This window comes from Dipodomys ordii, unplaced genomic scaffold, assembly GCF_000151885.1.
Source record: "Dipodomys ordii isolate 6190 unplaced genomic scaffold, Dord_2.0 Scaffold50, whole genome shotgun sequence".
In the NCBI taxonomy this organism is placed as follows: domain Eukaryota; kingdom Metazoa; phylum Chordata; class Mammalia; order Rodentia; family Heteromyidae; genus Dipodomys; species Dipodomys ordii.
Window position 1 is genome coordinate 9,441,736 of NW_012267266.1, and position 23,703 is coordinate 9,465,438.

The window sequence follows — 23,703 nt, forward strand, 5'->3', positions numbered from 1 at the left end:
AGGTGACTTGTGCTGTGCACTTATATCCAGAATTCAGCATGATTTTATTTGTTCCTTAATCTTCAGTGAAAGCATTCTTGGCCATCTATTTAAAATTACACTCCATCTCCCTTCTCTCTCTCTTTTCCATCCATCTTGCCTTGCCTAATTTTTCTTAATATGTATTTACCATGGAGAAACTTTTGAAGTGAACTTTGCTCACTTGCTTACTGGCTAGTAATATGAACATTCTGTATACAGGGATTTTTGTCGATTCTGTTGCAGCTAGAATAGTTTCTTGTATGTAACAGGTGCCCAGTGAGTAGGTAAGGAACTACATGACTACACAAATAATATTGTCATTCTTTTTTTTTTTTCCTTGCTGATCCTGGTGCTTGAACTCAGGGCACGTCCCTGAGCACTTTGTTGTTCAAGGTTTGAGCCACTTGAGCCACAGCTGTACTTCTGGCATTTTTGTGATTAATTGTAGATAAAAATCTTGCCTGTAATCCAGCCATAGAGGAGGGGTAAGTAGGAGTATTGCAGTTTGAGACTGGATTCAAGCAAATTAAAAAAAAAAAAAGCAGATTCTTGCTAAGTGCCCAGTAATAATAGCTTACACCAGTAATATAGCTTTTCAGGAGGCTGAGAGCTGAGGATCGCAGTTGCAAGACAGCCCAGGCAGAAAAGTCCCCTTGAGACTCTTATCTCCAGTTAACCATTTAGAAACTGGATGTAGAGCTGTGGCTCAAGGTGGTTCATTTCTAGCCTTGTGTAAAAAGAGGTCAGGGACAAGCACCCAAGCCATGAGTTCAAGCCCCAGGACCGACCAAACAAAAAAATGCAGATTCTTTTTCTGAAAAATAACTAATACACAAAAAAGGACTAGAAGTGTGGCTCAGGTCTAGATCATTTGTCTAATAAACAAGACCTTGAAGGGGGATAACAATGCTTGATAGGAAATGTAATCATTACGTTGTTCATGTAACTGGAACCCCTCTGTACAGTATCTTTACAATAAAAAATTAAAAAAACCCTTTTATTACTGAAAAAATAAAACAGAAAAACAGCACAAAACAAGAGACAACAAAAGCCTACAGAGACCATTTCTTCAAGTCCAGTTCTCATTGTTAGAATGAGTGGTTTTTATTGTTTCTATCATACTTTAGGGCAATTTAAAAGCCTTCCAGTTGCAGTTGAGAAACTGATATTCAAAGTTCTGTGATATAATGGACAAGATATGTTTAATGTCCTAAATGTAGCTTATTTAGCTTCTTATTCCTCTATAATAGTGTACCATCCTTAACTAAGCTGTGATTGTAGTCTAGTTGATGAATAGAGGACACTCTTTAGTCTAGTTGATGAATAGAGGACACTCTTTATTTCCCCTCATACTAAGCCATGTTCTTCCCTAAGTTTAGGTAGCAAATTCTTAAAATTACTGACCTTGTCCAAGCTTCTTGTACATTTAGGCAGAAACTGGTTTTCTCTTAGGCCATTCTATTGCCAGCACTCTCAGTTTCTCATTTTCTAAATTTTCTTCTTCAAGATCCGTGCTGTAATTTCCCTTCCTTTCTCTTTGAGTTGTTGTTGCTGTTTTCTCTCAACCCCAGTTTTCATTACATTTCTTTCTTTCTTTCTTTCTTTTTTTTTTTTGGTGGTAACTGTTGTTTGAATTAAGGGGCTCTCCTGCCTGCTAGGCAGGCGCTCATATCATTTGATCCCTTTTTACCTCATCTCTTTTTACCTGAGGTTATTTTCAAGATGCGATCTCCCATTTTTCACTCCAGGCTGGCCTAAAATTACAATCTTCTTGATCTCTGCCTCCCAAGTAGTTGAAATTATGTGTTAACCACCACACCTGACCCCAATATTCTTTTTCTTTTATTGGTTGTGGGGCTTGAACTCTAGGGCCTTGGTGCTTCCCTGAGCTTTTATGCTCAAGATTAGAGCTCTACCACTTTGAGCCACAGCTCTGCTTCTGTTTTTTTGGTAATTAATTGGAGGTAAGTGTCTCACGCACTTTATTGCTGGGACTGGCTTTGAACCGGTCTCAGCCTCCTTAATAACCAGTATTAAAGTCATGAATCACCAAGCATCCAGCCTTCAAATCTTAAACTTTCAAAGTACTTTAGGGTTGGGAATGTGGCTTAGTTGTCGAATGCTTGCCTGGCATGCATGAAGCCCTGGGTTCGATTCCTCAGTACCACATAAACAGAAAAAGCCAGAGGTGGTGCTGTGGTTTAAGTGGCAGAGTGTCAGCATTGAGCAAAAGCAGCTCAGCCACAGCGTCCAGGCCCTGAGTTCAAGCCCCAGGACTGAGAGGAAAAAAGATTTTTAATGAAAAGAGTAACAGGTAACAAAAATTAATGAACTAAATCTACACAAAAATGTATGAGTGGAAAGTAGTTCATTAGCCCTCCAAGTCTGTTTCTCCTAGGTAATATTTGTCTGTGTGTGTGTGTGTGTGTGTGTGTGTGTGTACACGTACGTGCGCTTGCGCACGCAAGCACGCACATGTGCCTGTTTTTATGTTTTTACTGAGGCTTGAACTCAGGTTCTGGGCACTGTCCCTTAGCTTTCACTCAAAGCTGTAGCTTTACTACCCGAGCCACAGCTCTACTTCCAGCTTTTTTTGGTAGCTAATTGGAGATAATAGTCTCATAGACTTTCCTTTTCCCATTGGGCTAGTTTTGAGTTATAGTCTTCAGATCTCAGCCTTCTGAGTTAATAGGATTATAGGTACGAGCCATCCATGCCCTGCTTTTAGCTATAATTTAAACATGTCATTTTATTTAGGTACATAAACAACTATGCCAATCATTGATTTAATTTTATTCTCTAAATGTCTAAAAGTTACATCTCTTACCAAGAAAAGTAGTAATGAATTGAAAGTTGCTTATATTCTACATTCTGATTTAGGTTTCTTCGAAACCTAAATGTTTGAAAATTAGAGTGAAACAATCAGATCTTGATACAAGGCTTTGCTTTTTCAGATCCTTTGTAATTTGTATAATCCAAGACTACCAGTGAATTACAAGGATAGGAAGCTTAATTAAAATGTCAGTTTCTTAAATGTAATTATCTGTTTGAGATGGTGATGGCTTATTTGAGGTAGGTCTTTATGAAACACTGGAGGGCAGTATTATGATATTCCCACAACAGAGGAACGAATGTGATGAATTTAGCCGGGCTTTGAATAAAAATGGAGTTTTGAATAAAAATGACACATCACAGATTGGTGCTGGGTGTGTGTCTTATAAAGATGTTGGCTTCTGGGAAATCCTACTGGAACTGCCAGTGGGAATGGTCATAGAGAAGGCCATGTGAAATAGTCAATGACTGTCAGCTCTAATGAATCGCAGTGATCAAATAAATATTCATTAAGAGCCAAGCAAGAATCCTGGGATATGACAGCCAAAGCAAACTTTTTTCCTCATGTGTGTATGCATTTTTCTACTGCCAAAACAAACAAACAAACCAACATGTTCCATGAATGAATAATGGATGCACTGACAGCCACACATGGTCTGATGTCACCATCTGACCCACACTGCAATAAGTCGATCTATGGATAGGGTTTCTCAATATTACAGGGTCAACAAAACATAAGAGTGTTATCCCAAATAAATATAGTTATTGAATTACCAGTAGTTATTGGATTGCTACTTCTTGCTGTAGATTAGTTCTAGAAAGATATCTTTAGAATTTTTAAGCCTGTAAAATAATTTTGGTTTGGTAAGAACTTTCTCCCCATAACCCTATTGCATTGTTGGTGGGAGTGTAAACTTGTTCAATTACTTTGGAAAGCAGTATGGAGGTTCCTCAAAAGACTCCACATAGAGCTCCCCTATGACCCAGCAATCCCACTTTTGGGTATTTACCCAAATGATCACAAACAAGGCCATACTAAAGTTACCAGCACAACTATGTTTATTGCAGCATTATTTACCATAGCTAAGATATGAAACCAACCCAGATGCCCCTCAGTAGATGAATGAATCAAGAAAATGTGGTATTTAATGCCCCCATCAGAAAGAATGACATTGCCCCATTTGTTAGGAAATGAAAAGACTTGAAAAAAATTATATTAAGTGAAGTAAGCCAGGCCCAAAGAAACATAGGTCTCATGGTTTCCCTTATTTGCAATAACTAGTATAAGTCTAGGACAAGCAGAAAAGGTCAAAAGCTATGTACATATGACTGTATAAGATGATGTTAAGTGAAATAAACCCCTAGACGGGACACAAGTGGTTTTTTCTTTCTTGCTATTGTTTTTTTAACATGTAAAATGTACTATCTGAATTTTTTGATTCTCTTATATGTTCTTCCCCTATGATACAACTCCTGTTTTCACTGTATTTGATTCTGGTGCCCTGCATCTTGTATATACATTTTTCTAATTTGGGGAGGGGAAGGGAAATAACAAAATGCTGAAACAAGAGTACAGGTTGACCCATTGTAACAATGAGATGTGTAAGACACTATGTTGAAAACAAATTTTACAACTTGGAGCGGGGAGGAGCTGAGGAGTGGGGAGGGAGGGATGGTAGAGGAAAAACAAAGGAGGAGATAACAATGTTCAATAGGAAATGTACTCATTACCTTACTCATGTAACTGTAACCCCTCTGTACAGTATCTTTACAATAAAAAACATAAAAAAGAACTCTCCTCCTATTACTCACTCTTTTAACAAGTTATTTCAGCCTCAGATCCTCAATTTTCTTCCATAAATGACTCAACTGGTACAAACAAGTTAAAATTTTCTTGTGTGCTTTCACTTAGGTTAATGAAGTGATGTTTTGGTTATTGTGGTAAGATGTATATTTACTGTTTTAACAATTTAAAATTGTATATTAGGTACATTTACATTGTTGTGAACACATTCCTGTGATGGAAGCTAAGACCTATATTGGAATTTACATAGAACCTTTGCACTAGATACCAAAACATACCAAAACATGGGCTATTTATGTGGCCAGATCAAATTTTTATGAATTTCCGGTTTGCTAGGGGCCTATCACAAAGGCTACTTGGGAAAATAAGGTGGGACTGCATGTATATTGTGCCAGACAGTATTGAATAGTTAGTTCACACTTATACTTCGATAAACAACAGCACCATTAATCCTTAATACTTAGGGTTTAATAGTCATGCAGTACTTTTCCAGAAAGTCCTGTGGGTCCATTTGATATATTTATTTCTGACTTTGCTGTGGTGTCAGAATGGGGCTGCTATGAGGACATGAGCCAGGAGTTGTCCAACTATTCAGTTTAAAGAAGCTGCATGGTTGTTTGCATGTTACCCGAAGAGTACCTCTCCAGCAGTGATAAAAACTTTTTGGGTGTGGAGATTTAAAAAAAATGCCCTTGCTAGATGTTTTTGGTAACTGTACAAATAATGTGTGTGTGTTTTTATTTTAAACGAACATTTTTAGTTGGAAGATAAAAGTATCTGGAGCATTACTGAGAAAAATTTAGTAAAAGGAATATGAAAGAAAATTCAGCAGAGGAAATATACAATTTAACTTAGATCCTTGACACATATAAGTTCATTGCTGCCCTATCAGGAGGAAGAAAATGTGACTTGTGAAATGGTGGTAATCACTTCTCTAGCCTTAGAGCCAAACCTTGTAGAAAATAAAACTGTGAGCAAAATGAAAAGACATCTATGCTTAAAAAAATACATATGGAAGCATGTTTCCAATATGAATTGAGCAAAGCAAGGAGCTGTGCAAACATTTTCTAACCTAAGAAACTAATACAGAGTTTTTCCTAATGCTACTTAGCTTATTTATACTCTGTCTGACTATCTGTCAATCTATCTGTTTATTTCTGTCTCTCTCCTTCTCCCCTCTCATACTGGGGTTAGAATTCAGGACCTCATGCTTGGTAAGAAGACACTTTACTATCTGAGTTAACTCCATTACTCCCATTTGCATCAGTTATTTTCACTTTTTGTCCAGGCTAACTCAGATTGATATCTTCCTATTTGTGCTTCCCCATTTTGTGGGGATCAAAGGTGTGTGCCACTGTACCTAGCCATTGAGCTTTCCCTGTAGCTTGGAATAACAACTATTAATTGAGTTGGAGTCCTTTAAACTTTTATGACTAGGCTGATCTTGAACTGTGATTGCCTGAACTTTTGCTTCCCAAGTAACTAACTAGAGTTATAGACTGTAGTCACTTTGACCAGCTTTGTCTCTTTTTAGAAAAGGTCGGAATTTAATCCTTGGAAGAAGTCACTTCAGAAGCATGTTGTCTCAATTAAAAATCTTATTATTGTGGACTTTCTTTAAATTTATAGCTTGGCTGTATCTATTTCTCTTCACACTTCTGCACCACACTGCACAGAGCAGTGAGTAGGATCTCGTATCTGTACAGTTTTTCTTTTTTGAGTTGAGGTATAAAGAGGGTTTGGGTGTGTGGCAGATTTGTCTCTCAGTCCTCCAATGACTAGTGTAGCTACCACTTGACACAGGTACCAAAACTAAACATGAAGAAATTTAAATCAAACTAAAATTGAGACTTACATCCCCTGTCAAACCAGTCAAATCTGAAGTATTCAGTGCTGCAGTGTATATATCATTCTGGGCAGCACATTTACAATAGAGATTTCAGGGTTTGCTTTTCTTTTGGGATTCAAGTTGAGCAGATGTAGGTAGCTGTTCACTGCTCTGAGGCTTTTGTCAGTTGGGCTGTACCTACAAGTCGGTGGGCTGAAGTAGAATAGAAATGTCAGACCAGTTTTCAGAGAGATCCCACAAGGTTCTGGATATGCCGTTTCCTGTCTTCCAGTTGTTTTTGTAATGTATTTTTTATTCCTTTAGCAGATCACAACATCTCAGTGATTTATCATTTCACTGATTTAGATATCCAAGTCTGTCTGACACAAATTTCACCAAACTATAGTTGAGGTGCTGGCTGGATTGTTGTTTCTGGAAGTTCAAGAAAGAATCTTTTCTCTCTCTCTCTCTCTCTCTTTTATTTTCTCCTTCAGGTTATTCACTTAACTAAGTTCTTTAATGTTATAGGTCCTTATTTCTTATTTACTATCAACCAGTGCTCATTACTAGATCTTTAGGACCTTGGTCCCTCTTCTATATATCTGATGATTGTAAAAGGCAGGTTGAATCTTCCTCATGATTCAAGTGGATCATCCATCACTTCTCTGGTTTTACTTGGATAAAGTCTTCTTATTGATTGGACCTATTTGGATAATTTGGAATGATCTCCATCTCCAGATCTGAAACTTTAATCATATCTGTGCAATTCTTTCTGTCTTGCAAGGTAATCTCTTAGGACATAGATAGATTTTGCTGGATTGTAGAGTATTATTTAATATAACATACTCCTCCAGACTAATTCTTTTCCTATAGTGAAGCAAAAATAATTTATTTGCCAGTGTTCCTATTTGAAAAGCATAGTTGAGATCTGTCACTTTTATGAAAATAATATCATTGCTTTTGGAGCCTAAACATTAGGGAAGATAGAAATCATCAGGGCAGATTGAAAGAAAATGAAGAAATAAGGAATGTGGGACCTAGAATAAAAAAATCTTTCTTCTTTAATGCTTTATATGATTTCATGGTAAAATATATGCCCATAATAAAATAATTTTGAGAGCATTGATAAAATATCACCAAGCTGTCTCTGATAAAACAACAAAAACAAAAACATGCACACACAAAAACTCAAGCAGGACACATGCCAATAACTCTAGGTACTTGAGAAGTTGAGACGTGAGAACCCAGGTTCCAAGCCATCTGGGGTAAAGAAATCTGAGACTCTAATCTCCATCCAGTTAACCAGTAAAAAGCTGGAACTGGAAGTGTGGCTCGAGTGATAGAGCAGAAAAGCCAAGTGAGAATGCAAAATCTTTTACTCCAAACCCCTATACCAGCACAAACCCCTATACCAGCACAAAAAACAGAGAGTAGGGGAGGAAGGACGGTAATCTATATAAAAGTAAGTAGGGATATGATCATTAAAATAAACATTTGAAAGTGAATAATTTACAAATTGTAGAACTTTTCATAACACTAAACAATTTCTACAGTAGTTAGATAATAGATCGCAAGTATTTGATTTTAATAATACCTCAATGAAATCTGTTAATGCTTGCTGTCATTCATACATTTGTTTACTAGAGATTTACAATTCACTTTTAATATAGTATATAAAATATTTCATGAAAATGTTTAATTAGAAGATTTCATACTATTATGTGTCTAGATCTTATACTGTGATATTCAACCTTGTAACAAACTGTATTATAATTTTTGAAACTAACAAAGAATTTACCTTTTTAATATTTTATTTATATCACTAGCTGAGAAACCTTTCGAGTTTGGACCTACGTCATATTACTGAACTGGATAATGAAACTGTGATGGAAATTGTCAAGAGGTGCAAAAATCTTAGCTCTCTCAATCTCTGTCTGAACTGGATTATAAATGACAGGTAACTATTGTAATATCTTAAAAACTCTTTTTCAGAGAAAACATGTAGCAAATACTAATTATCATTATAATAAGGCATGTCAGCTTTAAGAAAAATTGAATGCAGCTGTCTTTTCAAACTGAAATTCTAAAGTTTTGAAAACCATCGATGTATATTTTTAATGCCTCTCGCTTTTAAGTGGAATGAGGTTTTTTGGTACATCGGTACTAGTGTTATAATAAATAGTAGTAGGTTTAATTTTTCTTTGTTATCATCTAGGGTATATTGTTTGTCTATTTTAATATTTTTGCTATTTTTGTGGTTGATTTCATTGCTTATCAGGGAAAATGATTCTGAGCAACTATCTCAAATGTTATATATATTTAGGCCTTTTCAGAATGATGGTACTTTGTTTTATATGTAAATATACATTAACTGTATAAATAAACATTCTTATATATTAATTATATTATAATTATAATTACATTAACTAAAATTATACACTAATATGTATTTTGAAAATTGAAACTATATGACGAACAGTTGATTATATGGTGTAAAAAATGTATAAAATGGTAAGTTTTTGCTTAAAATAGTGGCAAACCCTTTTTCTTCCCAATGTTTGGTGATCTTTTCTGCTCCTACCATTGGCTGGCTTCAGGATCTCAGTCTGCTGTGTAGCTCAGATTATTACAGAAATGAGCCACTGGCACCTGGCTTGGTGTGATCTTTATTGTCTAATTTTGTTTTGCCTAATTTCGCATTTGTATTTTCGTGATCTTGTCCCCAAAACTTTTTTGACATTTCAATGTCATGAAATCTTCACCTACATTTTCTACAATAAAATGATCATGTTCAACAATAATTTTTTGTATATCTATCCTGTGAGGAAAAAAAATTGGAAATTGAAATACCATAATTTTAAAGTAAGATAAAGCCTGTGATTATATGCATTAACTCATAGGTAAATATTTTGCTTAAATTTGTATAATTTAAATAAGTATGTTCAGAGATTTGTTGTCTTTTAGCTCTTTCAGTGCTTTTATAGTTACAGCTGGGTAACTTACAAATCATAAAGGGGGCAGTCTTCACTTTGCCTTTTCTTCCTTTTGTTAGACTCTGCTGTTCAAACCCGGTGCCAGGTCTTTTATTTTTTCCTACTTGTTTGTAATGATGATTTGATGTTTGATTCTACATCTATGTTCCATAGAGATTTATTTGCAAGGGATGAAAGTATATTTTTATGTTTTTAATGGAAAAGTTTGGATTAATTGAGAAAACATGCATTTTAATGATGTTGAACAACAGTGTTTTAAGGATCAGATCCTCTTTTAGGTTTTAATTACACCATTTGCACTTACCCTGTGTACTATAATAGAACTTTCAGACATTAAAACCCACTTTGCAGTATCATCTAAATTACTCATCTCATTGTTCTTTCCATACTGTATTACTAAGCTAAGTAATATTTGTAATTATATTGGTATAAATCTAGGACTTCCTATCAGACTTAATTATAATTTAAGCACTTAGCTGAGATGGGTTAGTAACCTTTCATATAGAGGGCACTGGAATACACTAATGCATTTAGCCTATCAATTAGCTTCTGTTTCTCATCTGTTCATTATTACTATCCTTCAGTAAATCAGTAAATCCCACTACTAAATACTTGGTTCTGTGTCTCATACTGTGGAGCAGTGAGACTTCACTACTATCAAAGGTCGCTCTTTTGAGGTGGCATAAGACTTAATGATGATAATAAATGTGGTAAGGATAGAGAAGACAAGTATAACCTTTATTCCCTAGATAATTGATAGGCATTTTACATGTGTTCTCATTTAAGCCTTTCAGCATCTCTTATTCAGGGGAAGGTCATACTATTTCTATGACATTTAGACCATTTGTTTGACTTGTCTTTAACTTTTCAATAGATGTGGTCATTGGCTCAGTAAAAACTAGGTGAGAATAAATAAGAAAAAGTAATGGCTCATGACTCTGTTTCTGATTCTATGCTTTTTTTTTCCTTTCCTTTTTTTTTTTTTTTTTACTAAGAGGTCATCACTTTCAGTTTTAGAACCTTTACATTTTCTTTTACATATAAACCTATTACAAGAATATATCTTCAGTGTTGATAGCTTTAGTAAAGTGTTCTTTTAATTAAAATAACTCCTAAGTAATCCTAGTTTACTTTCTTTCCTTCTTCTTAACAAAGGGCTTATCTTAAATTTTAAAAGTTCTTTTCTGTGAACTTTGTTTGAAGGTAAAAATCTAAATGTGTGTTAAAATTTTAAGGACTTTTGGTTATGAATTGAATTATCTCTCCCCTCCTCAAATTTTGTGATGCTGTAGATAGAACTCAGGGCTTCATATAAGAATACTGCCACTAAGCCATAAGTGGCAGACTTACACCCATAAGTCTTATGGTATTTCGTAGCATTTTGTGGTCCTAGAATCTGTGTGACCAAAACATAATGTTCTTTAGCTTTGTTTTGAGAAACACTTTTTTATTTAGATAGTTGAACATTATTTTTGTTATTTATATATTCAGAAGAATACTGTAGTAGTAGTAATTTAACATTTACTATTTTTTTTTAAGTTCAAGTTCCATTAATGGAGCTTAAACTGAAGTCCAAGGCTTTGTCCCTGAGTTGTTGTGCTCAAGGCTAGCACTCTGTCATTTGCACCACAGCTTTACTTGCAGCTTTTGTGATAAATTGAAAATAAAAGTATCATAGGCTTTCCTTCCTGAACTGGTTTTGAACTGCAATTCTTAGATCTCAGCCACCTGAATAACTAGGATTGTAAGTGTGAGCCACTGGTGCTTGGCTGTTAGCACTTTTCAATATAAAAAGAATAAAATATTTTGTAATATAAGAACACTACTTCTTTCAGTGATAATGAAATCTAGTTATTGTGTGCCTAAGTTTATTAAAACATTTATTTTTATTTGTATATAAATATTTTGCTATTTTCATTCAGTTTGATCTTGGTTTTTGGCAGAGTCCAAAAGCAACATGTTTTCAATGTAAAAATATGAAATGTAAAACTTTAAATGGTTCTTACCATCTTCATAGTAGTGTTTGTAATAGCTCCTTTGGTCTTTTTTTTTGCCAATAAGAATGAAAAGAAATATAATAGGTTTTAGTTGGTCTTTACAGAATCTATGTTTTAATATTTTATGTGCTAGTAAAGAAGTAACCTCCTATCTTCCAGTTAGTTAGTTCTATCCTGTTACCTGTGTTCCCATTATCAAATGATCACTTACATTGACAGTTGGTCTTGTTTATGAATTAGGGCAGGATAATAATGCAAGAAAAATGAGAGAAGTCTCTAGTATTTACTAGCTAATGACACTAAGTCAGAATTTTCCATTGCTATACGAAAATATGTGAGTTTGGACATGTATAATTAAATGAGGCTTAATTTGTTCCCAGTTTTGGAAATCCAAGATAAAATACTCTTTCTGTTCTTCCTCTGTTAAAATCTCCATGTTGGATGGCATACAAGGAGCCTACAAAACAGATCACATAGTGAGACAGGAAGTCAGAGAGAGATTCAGTGTGTCAGTGCTGCTTTTTCATTAAATTAAGAACTCACTTTTGTGGGAACTGAGGTCTCATGACAACTATCATTTCTTGAGGGAACCACCCCTATTTATTTAACCACCTCCCCCAGTAGTCTCTCAAAGGGCCAGTTGATTCAATATTGCCATACTGAGGACCACACCTCTTAACACATTGACCACTGAGGCACACTAAACCATACCCAAACAACAAAAGTGTTACTGAAATAAATGATTCTGTCATAATTTCTATGTGAATCTCATATTTCTATAAATGGAACTGTTGGATCAGGAGTACACTCTAACATTTGGAAAACGTAAAAGTCTTTCCTTATTAGTGAATTTCTATCAGATACATAATAACATTTGTAATATATTGCTATTTATATGTATTAAAGCTTAGAGTAAAATTTATAGATATTTTATTTTAAATAAGACTATTTGTTTTGTTTTATTTTGGGTCTGGTCATGGGCCTGAACTCTGAGCCTGGGCGATGCCCCTCAGCTCTTTAGCTCAAGGCTAGCGCTCTACCACTTGAGCCAGCGCTACTTCCGGCTTTTTTTTTTTTGCTTATGGGTGCTGAGGAATCGAACCCAGGGCCTCAAGCATGCAAGGCAAGCGCTTTACCACTGAGCCACCTTCCCAGCCCCTAAATAAGACTATTTGATGATGCAAATTGGTCCACAAGATATTTGCATGGGGCATACAGTATAAAACAAATGAGTTAATTGCAAACACTTTAAAATAGTTCATATAAAATAATTTATATAAAAATAGTTTAATAGCTGGGCGTTGGTGGCTCATGCCTGTAATCTAGGTATTTAGGAGGCTGAGATCTGAGGATAGCGGTTCAAAGCCAGCCTGGGCTAGAAAGTATGTGAGATTCTTTTTTTTTTTTTTTTTTATTTGTGAACATACTAAGTATGTGAGATTCTTATCTCCAATAAACCACCAGAAAACTGCAAGTGGTGTTGTGGCTCAAGTGGTAGAGCACTTGCCTTGATCTGAAAAGCTGAGGGCAGTACCCAGACCCAGAGTTTAAGCCCCACGACTGATAAAACAAAAACACACACAAAAAAGTTTATAAATAGTTCATATAAAATTCTTAATTCAGGTGTTGTAAAAGTTTTGGAGCTGGCAGTGTTAACTCTTCATTTTCTTGTATTAGTATTTTTTTCAAGATGAAGAATGGGCTGTGGTCCCTCCCTCCGTCAGTCTCTTCCCTCCCTCCTTCCCTCCCTCCCTCCCTCCTTCCCTTCCTCCTTTTTTCTTTTTCTTTTATTTTTTCTTCTTTCTTTTTTTTCTTTTTCTTTTCTTTTTTCCAATTCTGGGGCTTGAACTCTGGGGCTGGATGCTGTTCCTGAGCTTTTTTGCTCAAGGTTAGTGCACTCCTACAGCTCCATTTCTGGCATTTTCCTGATTCTCATATCTCAGCCTCTTGAGTAGTTTGGATTACAGATGTGAGTCACAGGCCTCTTGCCCCCTCCGGTTCTTTACTTTTTATAGTACATACATGATTTTTTCATTTACATTACTAACCTGAATGCCACCAAGTCCTCAAACTAATTCCTCCCCCATTGAAATCTAGGCTATAAAGATTTTTAGATATTTTATATTTTAAATTACATACTTAAAAATATAAGTTTGATAAAAACATTAATAACAAAATATAGTACATTAATTGTTCTATTACTGAAATTAGTTTTTAGTTATTTCAGGCATAAGAACTTTGAAAAACAGATTAAACATAGAAGGGAGATAATTCACACTATAATAAGTTGAAGTTTTTGTTTTCCTTGACAGACTTCCAAGATAAAAAGCATTTTCTCAGGATTCAAACAAATATTGTAAAAGACTTGTTATTTATTTTATATATGTTGAATTATAAGGTTAATATACTAAAGTTTCTTCAATTTTAAACCTTGGAGTTAAACATATCTGTTTTGGTCTGAGGCTCAAGCCCAGTCTCTTGTGCATGCAAAACGTACATTCATCCATGGAGCTTCAAAGTCATTTATTTTAAGATGAACACTAGCAGTGTTTAGTATTTGATTCATGATTCCTTTGTTTTCAATGTTAAGTAAAGTCCTAATATTATTTTTTTCTATTTTATTTTTCCATAGAAAAACCCTTTATAGTCTTTTAGATTTTTGCAGGTTGAAGTTGTAGAGTGACAGATTACTCCACCACCCACTTCAGTGAAACTGACAGTACCCTGGCTCATGTAAAACTCAATGAGGCTTTATATAAAGATTTTTCTAACTCCCTTGATCTTCTTTGGATGTTTATTCTGTTTCTTCTTTCAAATTTCCGTTGATTCAATAAAAAACGGTGATATTTAGAAATAAAGTTCAGAGAGGATTTGAGCAGGTGTTGGTGATATAAAATATTTGCTGAGTGCCCATTGTGTTTTATTTCTAAGAATTATTTTGTGAACATACGCTGTATATTGTATTTATAAGTGTTCAAGGACTGGGTAGATAATCTACCATCTCCCAGTGAATGTCATGTCACAGTGGACTTAGAATTTTATTTCATTTCAATCCCCTAATATTACTTAATTCTCTTAGAAACAGAGGTTTAAAGATTGCCCAGGGGGACAAACCTATCTGTTAAATCCAGCAGGCATACTTACATTTGAGTTTGAGAATATTTTACTTCCTATTAAAGTTAAGTGGTCTGGAGGAAAGGTGCATTGAATATGATGTCTAAGCAATTTTTCTCCTGTAGAAGTCTGAAAACTTAGAAAGAAGAGGCAAAATAACAATATTGTCAGGCACAGTGGTATGTACCTGTAATCCTGTTACTGAGGAGGCTGGGACAGGAAATTTGCTTGAACTCAGAGGTCTGAAGATAGCCTAGGTAATATAGACTTATTCTTAAAACAACAGTAGTGATTTTTGACTATTAAAGCAGCTACCTGGTGGTATATAAAACAGGTCCTGATTTTTATATAATATGGAGAAGTCTGCACACTTTTAGTGTTTAACAGTGTAGTGGGTAGTTAAGTAGAGCATTAATAAAGCTGAAGTTTAACATTTCATAAGATAATAGTTTTGTGTATATTTGATATTTATTGTTCATTTTGCATAAAGAATAATGAAATATATTTTTATTGAGTTTTGGGAGAACTGTAGGAGGGAGTCTGTAACTTCCACTTATTACAGTTGTTCTAGACAATTTATTGGGTTTATGCACACTGATTCACTTTACAACCAGGGGGAAGGAATAATTAACCCCATTTTTTCAAACAAATGAGTTAAGGCCCAGATATATTAGAAAGATCACATTGGAGTGAGAACTGAAACCCATTTCACATCTTTCAGAGTCCAACTTAAACCACTAGAGACTCATTCTGCCTTAGGTTTTGCCAGGACATCCCATTGCATTCATTCTATCATGTTTTACTTTCATGCTGTTGCTGCTTTCTTGGGAAATCTAAAATGTCCTGGTTTGGATGATAAATGATATAGTCATCTAATCTCAGAAGTAAGACATGTTTGATAGTCGGATACTTGATACTCTAACATTGCCTACTAGACATCTAAAAGTAAAAAACAAACAAACAGGATATTTTACTGTATACATAGAGTTATAGGTTTTTTGAACAGCTTACTTTATAATAAGTAAATTTTCTAGACAATCACATTTGTAAATACTCTTCATTTCTTAAGAAGTTCTTGAGGATAAGTGGAAAGGCTTGTTAAGTTTTTGTCTCACATAGAATTTTACAAAATCAATTTGTACAGGCACTTTAAAATACTGATTTTTTAATTTTTAAAATAATTTTATTTTCTATCAATATCTCTTGTCTGATTTAGAAAAATCTACTTAACCATAGCAGATGAAAGGAAAATATATACTTTGAATAAGTTAACTTTCAGCTTAGAAGGAACTGAATTTCAGTGATTTTAATACTTCTGATTAGAAATTATTACCATAGCCGATCTGTTTACTTTTTCTACAATATGATTTTTTAAAATATAATTAATATATTGTTTGTAAAAGTGAAGTTTCTCTGATAAAAGGACTTATACATTCATTTTCAGTTAGATTATTCATGTGTTTAAAGGAATTTTATCAGTTGTTTGATAGGGAATTATTGACTACCAGTTGTGCTATGGATTATTTCAGTACTTCAAGTTACAAATATTGCTTTTAAAGAAACATTAATTTACATGTAACCTAGTCAAAACTCTGGAAAGGAAAGAGAGATCTTAGCTTGCTTTGAGTTTTGGATCCAATTTTAAAGCTGGAACAAAACTGATATTTTGGTGATTGACTTGACTTACTGATATTATTTTATCTAATACAGTAGGTGTGAATTTTTATTGTAGCTCTAACATGTAATGGTATTGTTAATTTCTACACTGTCCTTAATACATATTGAACAATAATGCATAAGTGAACATTTCTACAAGTAGTGATAATTAGTAGACATTCTCTTGAATCATATTGTGGGTCTTCCTGGATGTGCTTTTCAATTATACTATTACATTTGTATTTTATAGGCAATATAAATTTGAGTAAATGAAGTAATTTGTAGGGCTTGGTTTGTGTGTGTGTGTGTGTGTGTGTGTGTATGTGTGTGTGAGTGTGTGCGTGTATGGCATTTCTACATGTTAAGTATGTGTTATATCACTGAATTACATCTTTGGCCTCATTTGCAGGACTTAAAACAAATGTTTTCCATGATATAAATTGGAATTTGTGATCAAATTATGGAATAAGAATGGGATTCATTTGATATGCAGACCTATCAGCACAAAACCCTATATCTGTTTTTAAATCGTAAACAATAAAGAAAATTTTCATTCATTGAAAAGAATATTTATTGACTATACAAATTTAAATATCATACACACCCCTAATTCTCCCAGAAATTGCCTTATTCTTATTTCTTTAAACCAGATATGGTAAACAGAATAACTCACTGTTGTCAGATTTTAAAATGTATGATAAATGAAGCCCAGTAAATAGTGAAAATATGAGAAAGATTATTAAATCTGACAATTTTCTTGTAAAAGTCTTGAGATGATAAATATCTCCTGTGATTAGTTATTAATTTACTGCAAGGGATTTTATGTCAGCCTAAACTATTTTATGAACAATGGCATAAAGAAATACTTTAGAAGAAAGTCACCCACATGTTTAACTGGAGAAGAAATTGCTAGAACTTTATTGTTAATAATTAAAAATGGCATACCTAACATGCATATACCAGGGCTATTTTCTGTATGACAATCCTTACAGAAATTAAGAAAAGGAGGTGTTTCCTGGTGACATGAAGAATGACAGAATACTTTGAATCCTTTTGCCTCATGAAACTGAAAGGTGCCATGGTTTCCCTTATCTGCAATAACTAATATATATCTAGGACAAGCAGAAGAGGTCAAAAGCTATGTACATATGAACATATAACCTGATGCTAAGTGAAATGAACCCCAAGATAGGGACATAAGAGGTTTAACCTTGGTAACGGTCCTTTTAAAGGAACTAAAAAGGAACAAGGGAATTTTTTTTTCTTTGTATGTTCTTTCCCCACAGTACAACCCCTGTTGTCACTGTATTTGATTCCGGTGTCCTGCGTCTTGTATATACATTTTCCTAATTTGGGGAGGGGAAGGGAAGTAACAAAATTCTGAAATAAGGATACAGGATGACCCATTGTAACAACAAGATATACAGACACTATGTTGAAACCAAACTTTACAACTTTGCTGGAGGGTGGGGTGGGGCGGAGGGAGCAGGTGGGGAGGTGGGGAGGAAAGGGATGGTAGGGGAAAAACAAAGGAGGGGGTAACAATGCTTGATAGGAAATGGACTCATTACCTTGCTTAAGTAACGGTAACCCCTTTGTACAGTATCTTTACAATAAAAATATATTTAAAATAAAAAAGAAAATGGAAGGGTGTTATGTATATCATCCTTCAAGTGAAAATGTTTGACAGTATAAAATTACTGTAAAAAATCAAACTTGTTATATTAATAGCTATAGTTGTGCTCCTACTTATACTTCCTCTGAAAACAGTTATAAATTCCTTTGTATTTAGGAGAAGATGAAATAATAATAGAGGTTTTAATGAACCCCTACATCATGTTACTGTCTTGGCAGCTATGGCACATTACTCTGTTGGTAGCATACATCATTATGTGATTGCGTGTTTTGTTTACAGATCTTATTGTAAGGAGGTTCTGTGTCTTCATCTTTGGTCCTTTTAGCTTTACCCTCTCCATTTCCATCCCTCCCTCCCTCAGGTATCACAGAACTCTGCTCATAGAAGTAATTTAATGCACATATATTGAAAGAATTGTAAATGCTGCTTTTGAAGATTTGATACATCTGCTTTTAAATTTGGCTCAAAACTTTGGCTAAAAGCCAGGCAAGTGGTTCATATGCCTCTTTTCTCCAAGATTTGTTTATTTTTGAACTAAGTTGATACTTAAGGAAGGATTTAATTTCACTGGCTGGAGTCAGATAGAGCTTTCTTTATCTACTGCATTCTGTTTAGCTACAAAACCTGTACCATTCCATTTTGAACAATAAAATACCATTTGTGATGTTCAATAATTTGGGTTATATTCTTTTATTAGGAGTTTTGGATTACTTTTAAATGAAGAGCCAGAAATTTTACTTACCTTTCCTCTATAATGTTGCCTAATATTCACTAAAAAGAGGCTGAAGAGATACAGCTTTTATTTGCTATTTGGCTATTTGAAAAAAATTTTAAGTTTTTCCTCAGCTCTTCTTTTGTATTTATAAATGATGCTCTAAATGTATGCTTAATTACTACTATGAACCTCAACATTCTGATTAAGGCCAGTTCGCATTAGAACAATTACTTGGTTAATTGCTCTGGCGCAAAAGTGACTTAAAATGTCATCAGAACATCAAATTGTGAAAGCACTGTCAAGAGCTTCAAACCTACCAAGCATGCCCACTGCAGATCACAGCAGAGCTATTACTGTAGGCTAATTGCTTTTCTGTTTGTTCAAGATGCTCTCTAAGACTGTCTTTTGAAATCCCTGCAATTAAAATTAGTAAGCAATATAATTAAAATATTAAAATAGTCACAATTTTCAAAAGGGTTAACTATTCCATATAAGCAAATATAGTTATAAAATGCAAAAACAAAATAGTATAAAATAAACAAAATAAGGTTACATACAAGATTTTATTAATATAATTTAAGGAATGGATTATTCTAGAACTACAGCATAAGGTTATCTTTAATCCCCAATTCCACTTAGAATCATCTGTTTCTTCATCATATTGCGAAACGGTAGGTGGCTATTTCCTTGTTTTCCTTCAATAAGGAATGTAATGTTTAGTGGCATATTCTATACCATGCAGCTATCCAAATTAGCAAATACATTGAATTATCCTGGGGACTTGGGCTCTACTAATGAAGTTTTAGCTTAATGAAGTTTTCCTTTAACACACATGTCAAAGAAAATACAGGTAGCAATGGTCATATTGTAACTTTCTGTGACAATGTGACAATGACAAGAAATTTAGAGATACATTCTGTAAAATGAAATTTGGTATAAAAATTAAGAATAAATTTCAAGTTTTCTATTAGCACTTTACTTTTTATTTGTTAATAAAAACAAAACAATTAACAAAAATAACTTTGGTTTCTTACTACTTCTGTATGACTAGTTCCCTGGGTCTGACTAATTGCATTAAAAAATTGAATTTTTCTCTTGGGGTCATTTTCATAAAAAGGAATAAAGTGTATGTACTTTTTATAATTCTATTTTTATGGTTTTAAAATATATGATTGGACTGGGAAGGTGGCTTAGTGGTAGAGTGCTTACCACCCATGCATGAGGCCCTGGGTTCGATTCCTCAGCACCACTTAAGTAGAAAAAGCTGGAAGTGGTGCTGTGGCTCAAGTGGTAGAGTGCTATTCTTGAGCTGAAGAGCTGAGGGATAGTGCCCAGCCCCAGAGTTCAGGCCCCACGACTGACCACACACACACAAAAATAAAATATATGATTATATGAGTTTATATTCTCTTATAGATTTTATAATTTTTACATATTCAATCCAGGTTTCTTGATAATACCATTTTCTATGGAGTGTTCCATTTGTAAGCTTTACTTGTTAAAGGTATATATATATATATATATATATATATATATATATATAATTAGATAGAAATAAATAAATTGATTATATCACTATAGAACAGGAAGCCCAACCACATAAATTATAGCCACCAAACTGAAAACCCTAAATGATAATATCAGTTGATGTTTTTTGGATCTTTGATCTTAAGCAATATTGTCAGTGAAGCAGACAAGAAATGTTTCTCCATTTTTGGGGAAATGAAAGAGTAATTTTTGCTTATCAAGTCTTGAATTCTGTAATTATAGGTAAAAGATAGTATAGATGCTATAAAACCCAAGTCTTGAATTCTGTAATTATAGTTAAAAGATAGTATAGGTGCTGTAAAACTCATCTGTATCTTGCAGATTGTTGAAAATTGTAAATTTTAGCCACAAACCTTTCCTATGCATATATGTCTTTTGTTCAATGTGACATTGCCTGTTTTCCTATCAGTAATGGAGTCTGATCCTCTGTCTCATTACACCTTTGGTTCACTTTGTGATATGGTAGAAATTATGTTGTGAAACTTCAGATTTGAAATTTAGCTGAGTCTAGGTCAAATTATTAACTCACAAGAAATGTAGCAAATTAAAGTTAATTTTTAAGCTATTAAATTTTGGTTTGGTTTATTAAACAGCAATTGATTACTAAGATAGTGACTTTGTTGTCATCCTCTGTTGACCATTTTATAAGTCTGTTAAGGTACTAGATAGTTGCCTAGAGTTCATTATCTTATTTAATGATCACATTAATCCTGTGACAAGGGCACCTTAAATCCTGTAGATGATATAATATGAAGCAAAGAGTTTTAAAGTGCATTTTTGAAGATCATAGCTAGGTCTGTGTGGCCTCAAGGCTCCTGCACTTTTCTAGCTACTAAACTTCTCTAATATATTATTCCGAGTTTAAAAATACAGATGGTTGTACTAAGCAGCCAAACTTACCATGGATTCTGTTGAAATCAAGTGCTAGGTAAATATTACGGCTTCACTATAATGAATTAAAATAATCAATTCAAATAAATATTACAGTAAAACAACTAGTAACTTTACATTTTCTAGTGTTACTGTTTAATTTTGCATATTCATGAAGTGATACTTGGAGGAAAAAGGCAGCTCTTCCGTTGTTCTAAGAGACTGAGTCTAAAACGGATGGTGTGAATGTAGACTTACAGCTGTAGAAATATGTCTGTGGGTTTACATATATTAAAAAGTTTTGAGTTGGGTTTGTGGCTTAATGGTAGAGAGCTTGCCTAGAAAGAACAGTACCTGATTTCAAGCCCTCCTAATGCTGTCCCCCGTTCCCAATCAAAAAACTTTTGTTATTTCATGGTAATAAGTGTCTACTAACCTTTCCTTTGTTGTCAAGTTAGGGAGAAGTAAAGGGGAAAAAGAAGACATTTCCTTAGAATGGTTATGACTGAAGGGTGATAATTCATTTTATTTTTTTACCTTTAACATCTATTCCTTCTAATAATATATCTTGCGTACACCTAACTTCTATGGTATGTAGTTAATCGTAGTTCTAATATCTACCCCCAAAGCCATGAATAGAAGTGAGAATCTTTTCACTTTTGAAATGCTTTCATTTCTAATTTTAACCTTGACTACACATCAATAAGCCAGTTACCATTAGTAGGTGATTCTGACATATATATTGCTGTTCATCTTACCATTTGTCATAGCAGCACACTAATCAGACCTGCCTAAGGGTTTTATTGCCTCTTGAATAAAGCCTAGGAGCATTTCCTCCATGAATTATTAGGGTATTTCGACAGCTAGTTTCATTTGGAAAAGATAATTTTCTTTTTTTCTTTTATTTTGAATTTAAACAATTTCTAATTTGTGTTTTGATTTAATCTTCTTTCCAATAATAAGGGACAGATTATTTTTAATATTATATTACACATGAAAATATTTTATTATATGAAGATATCTTTTGAGAATCTTGTTCTGTCAGAGAAGTTTATATTTTAAAAAATTTTAATTTATACTCATGGATTACAAGTTGCTTTGAATTTTATATTGATGAGAACATTGGACATAAAACAATATCTGGGAATTATGACTTTCCAAAGCTATGAACTCCTAGTGAGACTCTCAGGAAATGCTGTTTGATTGGATGGTAATCAAACCTAGTGCATATAAGGGGTACATGCTGAAATCTCTAAAATAGAGCAGTGGTTCATGTTTGAGATATGTAGATGCTATATTAATATGACAGACAACATGTTAACTTTACTATACTAAAAAGAAACTGAATGAAGACAAGGGGAGAAAAATTCTAGGGAAACATAATGGCCTTGTACCAACAATTTAGAAGAGAGCTGACAACCTTGGCTTTCTTTGTGAAATTTCAGTTTTTAGAAAAGGATTTTTTGTCTGTAATGTTTCTTTTTTTTCTGCAGATTTATAGATATGAGATAATTTTGACAAATATTTATTAGTTTATATTTTATATTTTATCTTGTTAGAATCTTTGTTTCCAAGATTTCTGTTTCACAAGCTTATTCATAGTACCCAGATACCATTACTGTATAACAGTGCATTGTTTTGACTAGCTCTTGGCAGCCATCCATCTCTAGGTAGGACCTAACAGTGAAGCTTGTTAGAGGGGAGAAGAATAAAGTATTACCAAGCAGGCTCTGACAGACATTTAGACATCTGCATAGACATTGCTGCTACTTGATGGTTGTCTCCTATTGTGAAAAATGTAGCTGTTTAAAAGGGACAAAGTTACAGTAATTCTACAGTGCTACTGTCCTGTTTATTGTATGCACCATATTTTACTTGTGATTCTTTTTCCATGGACAGTGTTTTTCTCTTGCCCAATTTGAATGGTTTTCTTTATCTTTTCTAGCTTGTCATTGCTAGTTGCACATCATATTTCAGTCCTCCAAATAAGTTCTTTATGTTTATATTTCACTTGGTAAAGCATTTAGAATGTGTAGATGTTTCATACTTAGCTTGGGTTTATGCATATATATTGGAGATAACAAGGAGTAATCATCCAGAATAGAAGGGAATCTTAAAATGCAACTCTGTGGCCTGGTGTCAGTGGCTCACGCCTATAGTCCTCACTATTCAAGAGGCTGAGATCTGAGGATAGTGGTGCAAAGCCAGTCCAAGCAGGAAAGTCTGTGAGACTCTTACCTCCAATAAACCACCAGAAAACTGCAAGTGGCGCTGTGGTTCAGGTGGTAGAGTGCTTGCTTTGAACTGAAGAGCTGAGGGACAGTACCTAGGCCCAGAGTTCAAGCCCCATGACTGACCAAAAAAAAATATAATAAAGCACCTCTGTGTTTTACTAATGCTCATAATAGCATTTGTTTCAGTTCAGCTAGATGTTGGCATGATGATGTCCCATAAGCATTTAGTTGGAGCAAACTGCCTATGACTAAACCTGGACGATAGTTAATAGTCAAAACAGTTAATCCTTAGGCAGGTATGAAAAGTCTACACATGCATTATTTTGAAAAATTTATTAAAACCATTGCTTAAAATGTGCCAATCATGTGTAGATGAAAATCCAGAATATTAAAAAAATGTGTTCTATTCATTAGTAATGGATTGTAGTGATTTATTTCAATAAAATTTGAAAGCT

At 34.0% G+C, this 23,703-nt stretch overlaps 1 protein-coding gene across 1 annotated transcript in view; it reads left to right on the top strand.

Moving 5' to 3' along the window:
- Fbxl17 (F-box and leucine-rich repeat protein 17) overlaps positions 1-23,703 on the top strand; it is a gene marked incomplete at its 5' end in the record, with an annotated part of 467,949 nt that overhangs the window by 144,667 nt on the left and 299,579 nt on the right. Inside the window, one exon of the mRNA XM_013020319.1 lies at positions 8,312-8,442. Coding sequence (XP_012875773.1) covers positions 8,312-8,442 — 131 coding nt within the window. The remainder of the gene's footprint in view (positions 1-8,311; positions 8,443-23,703) is intronic.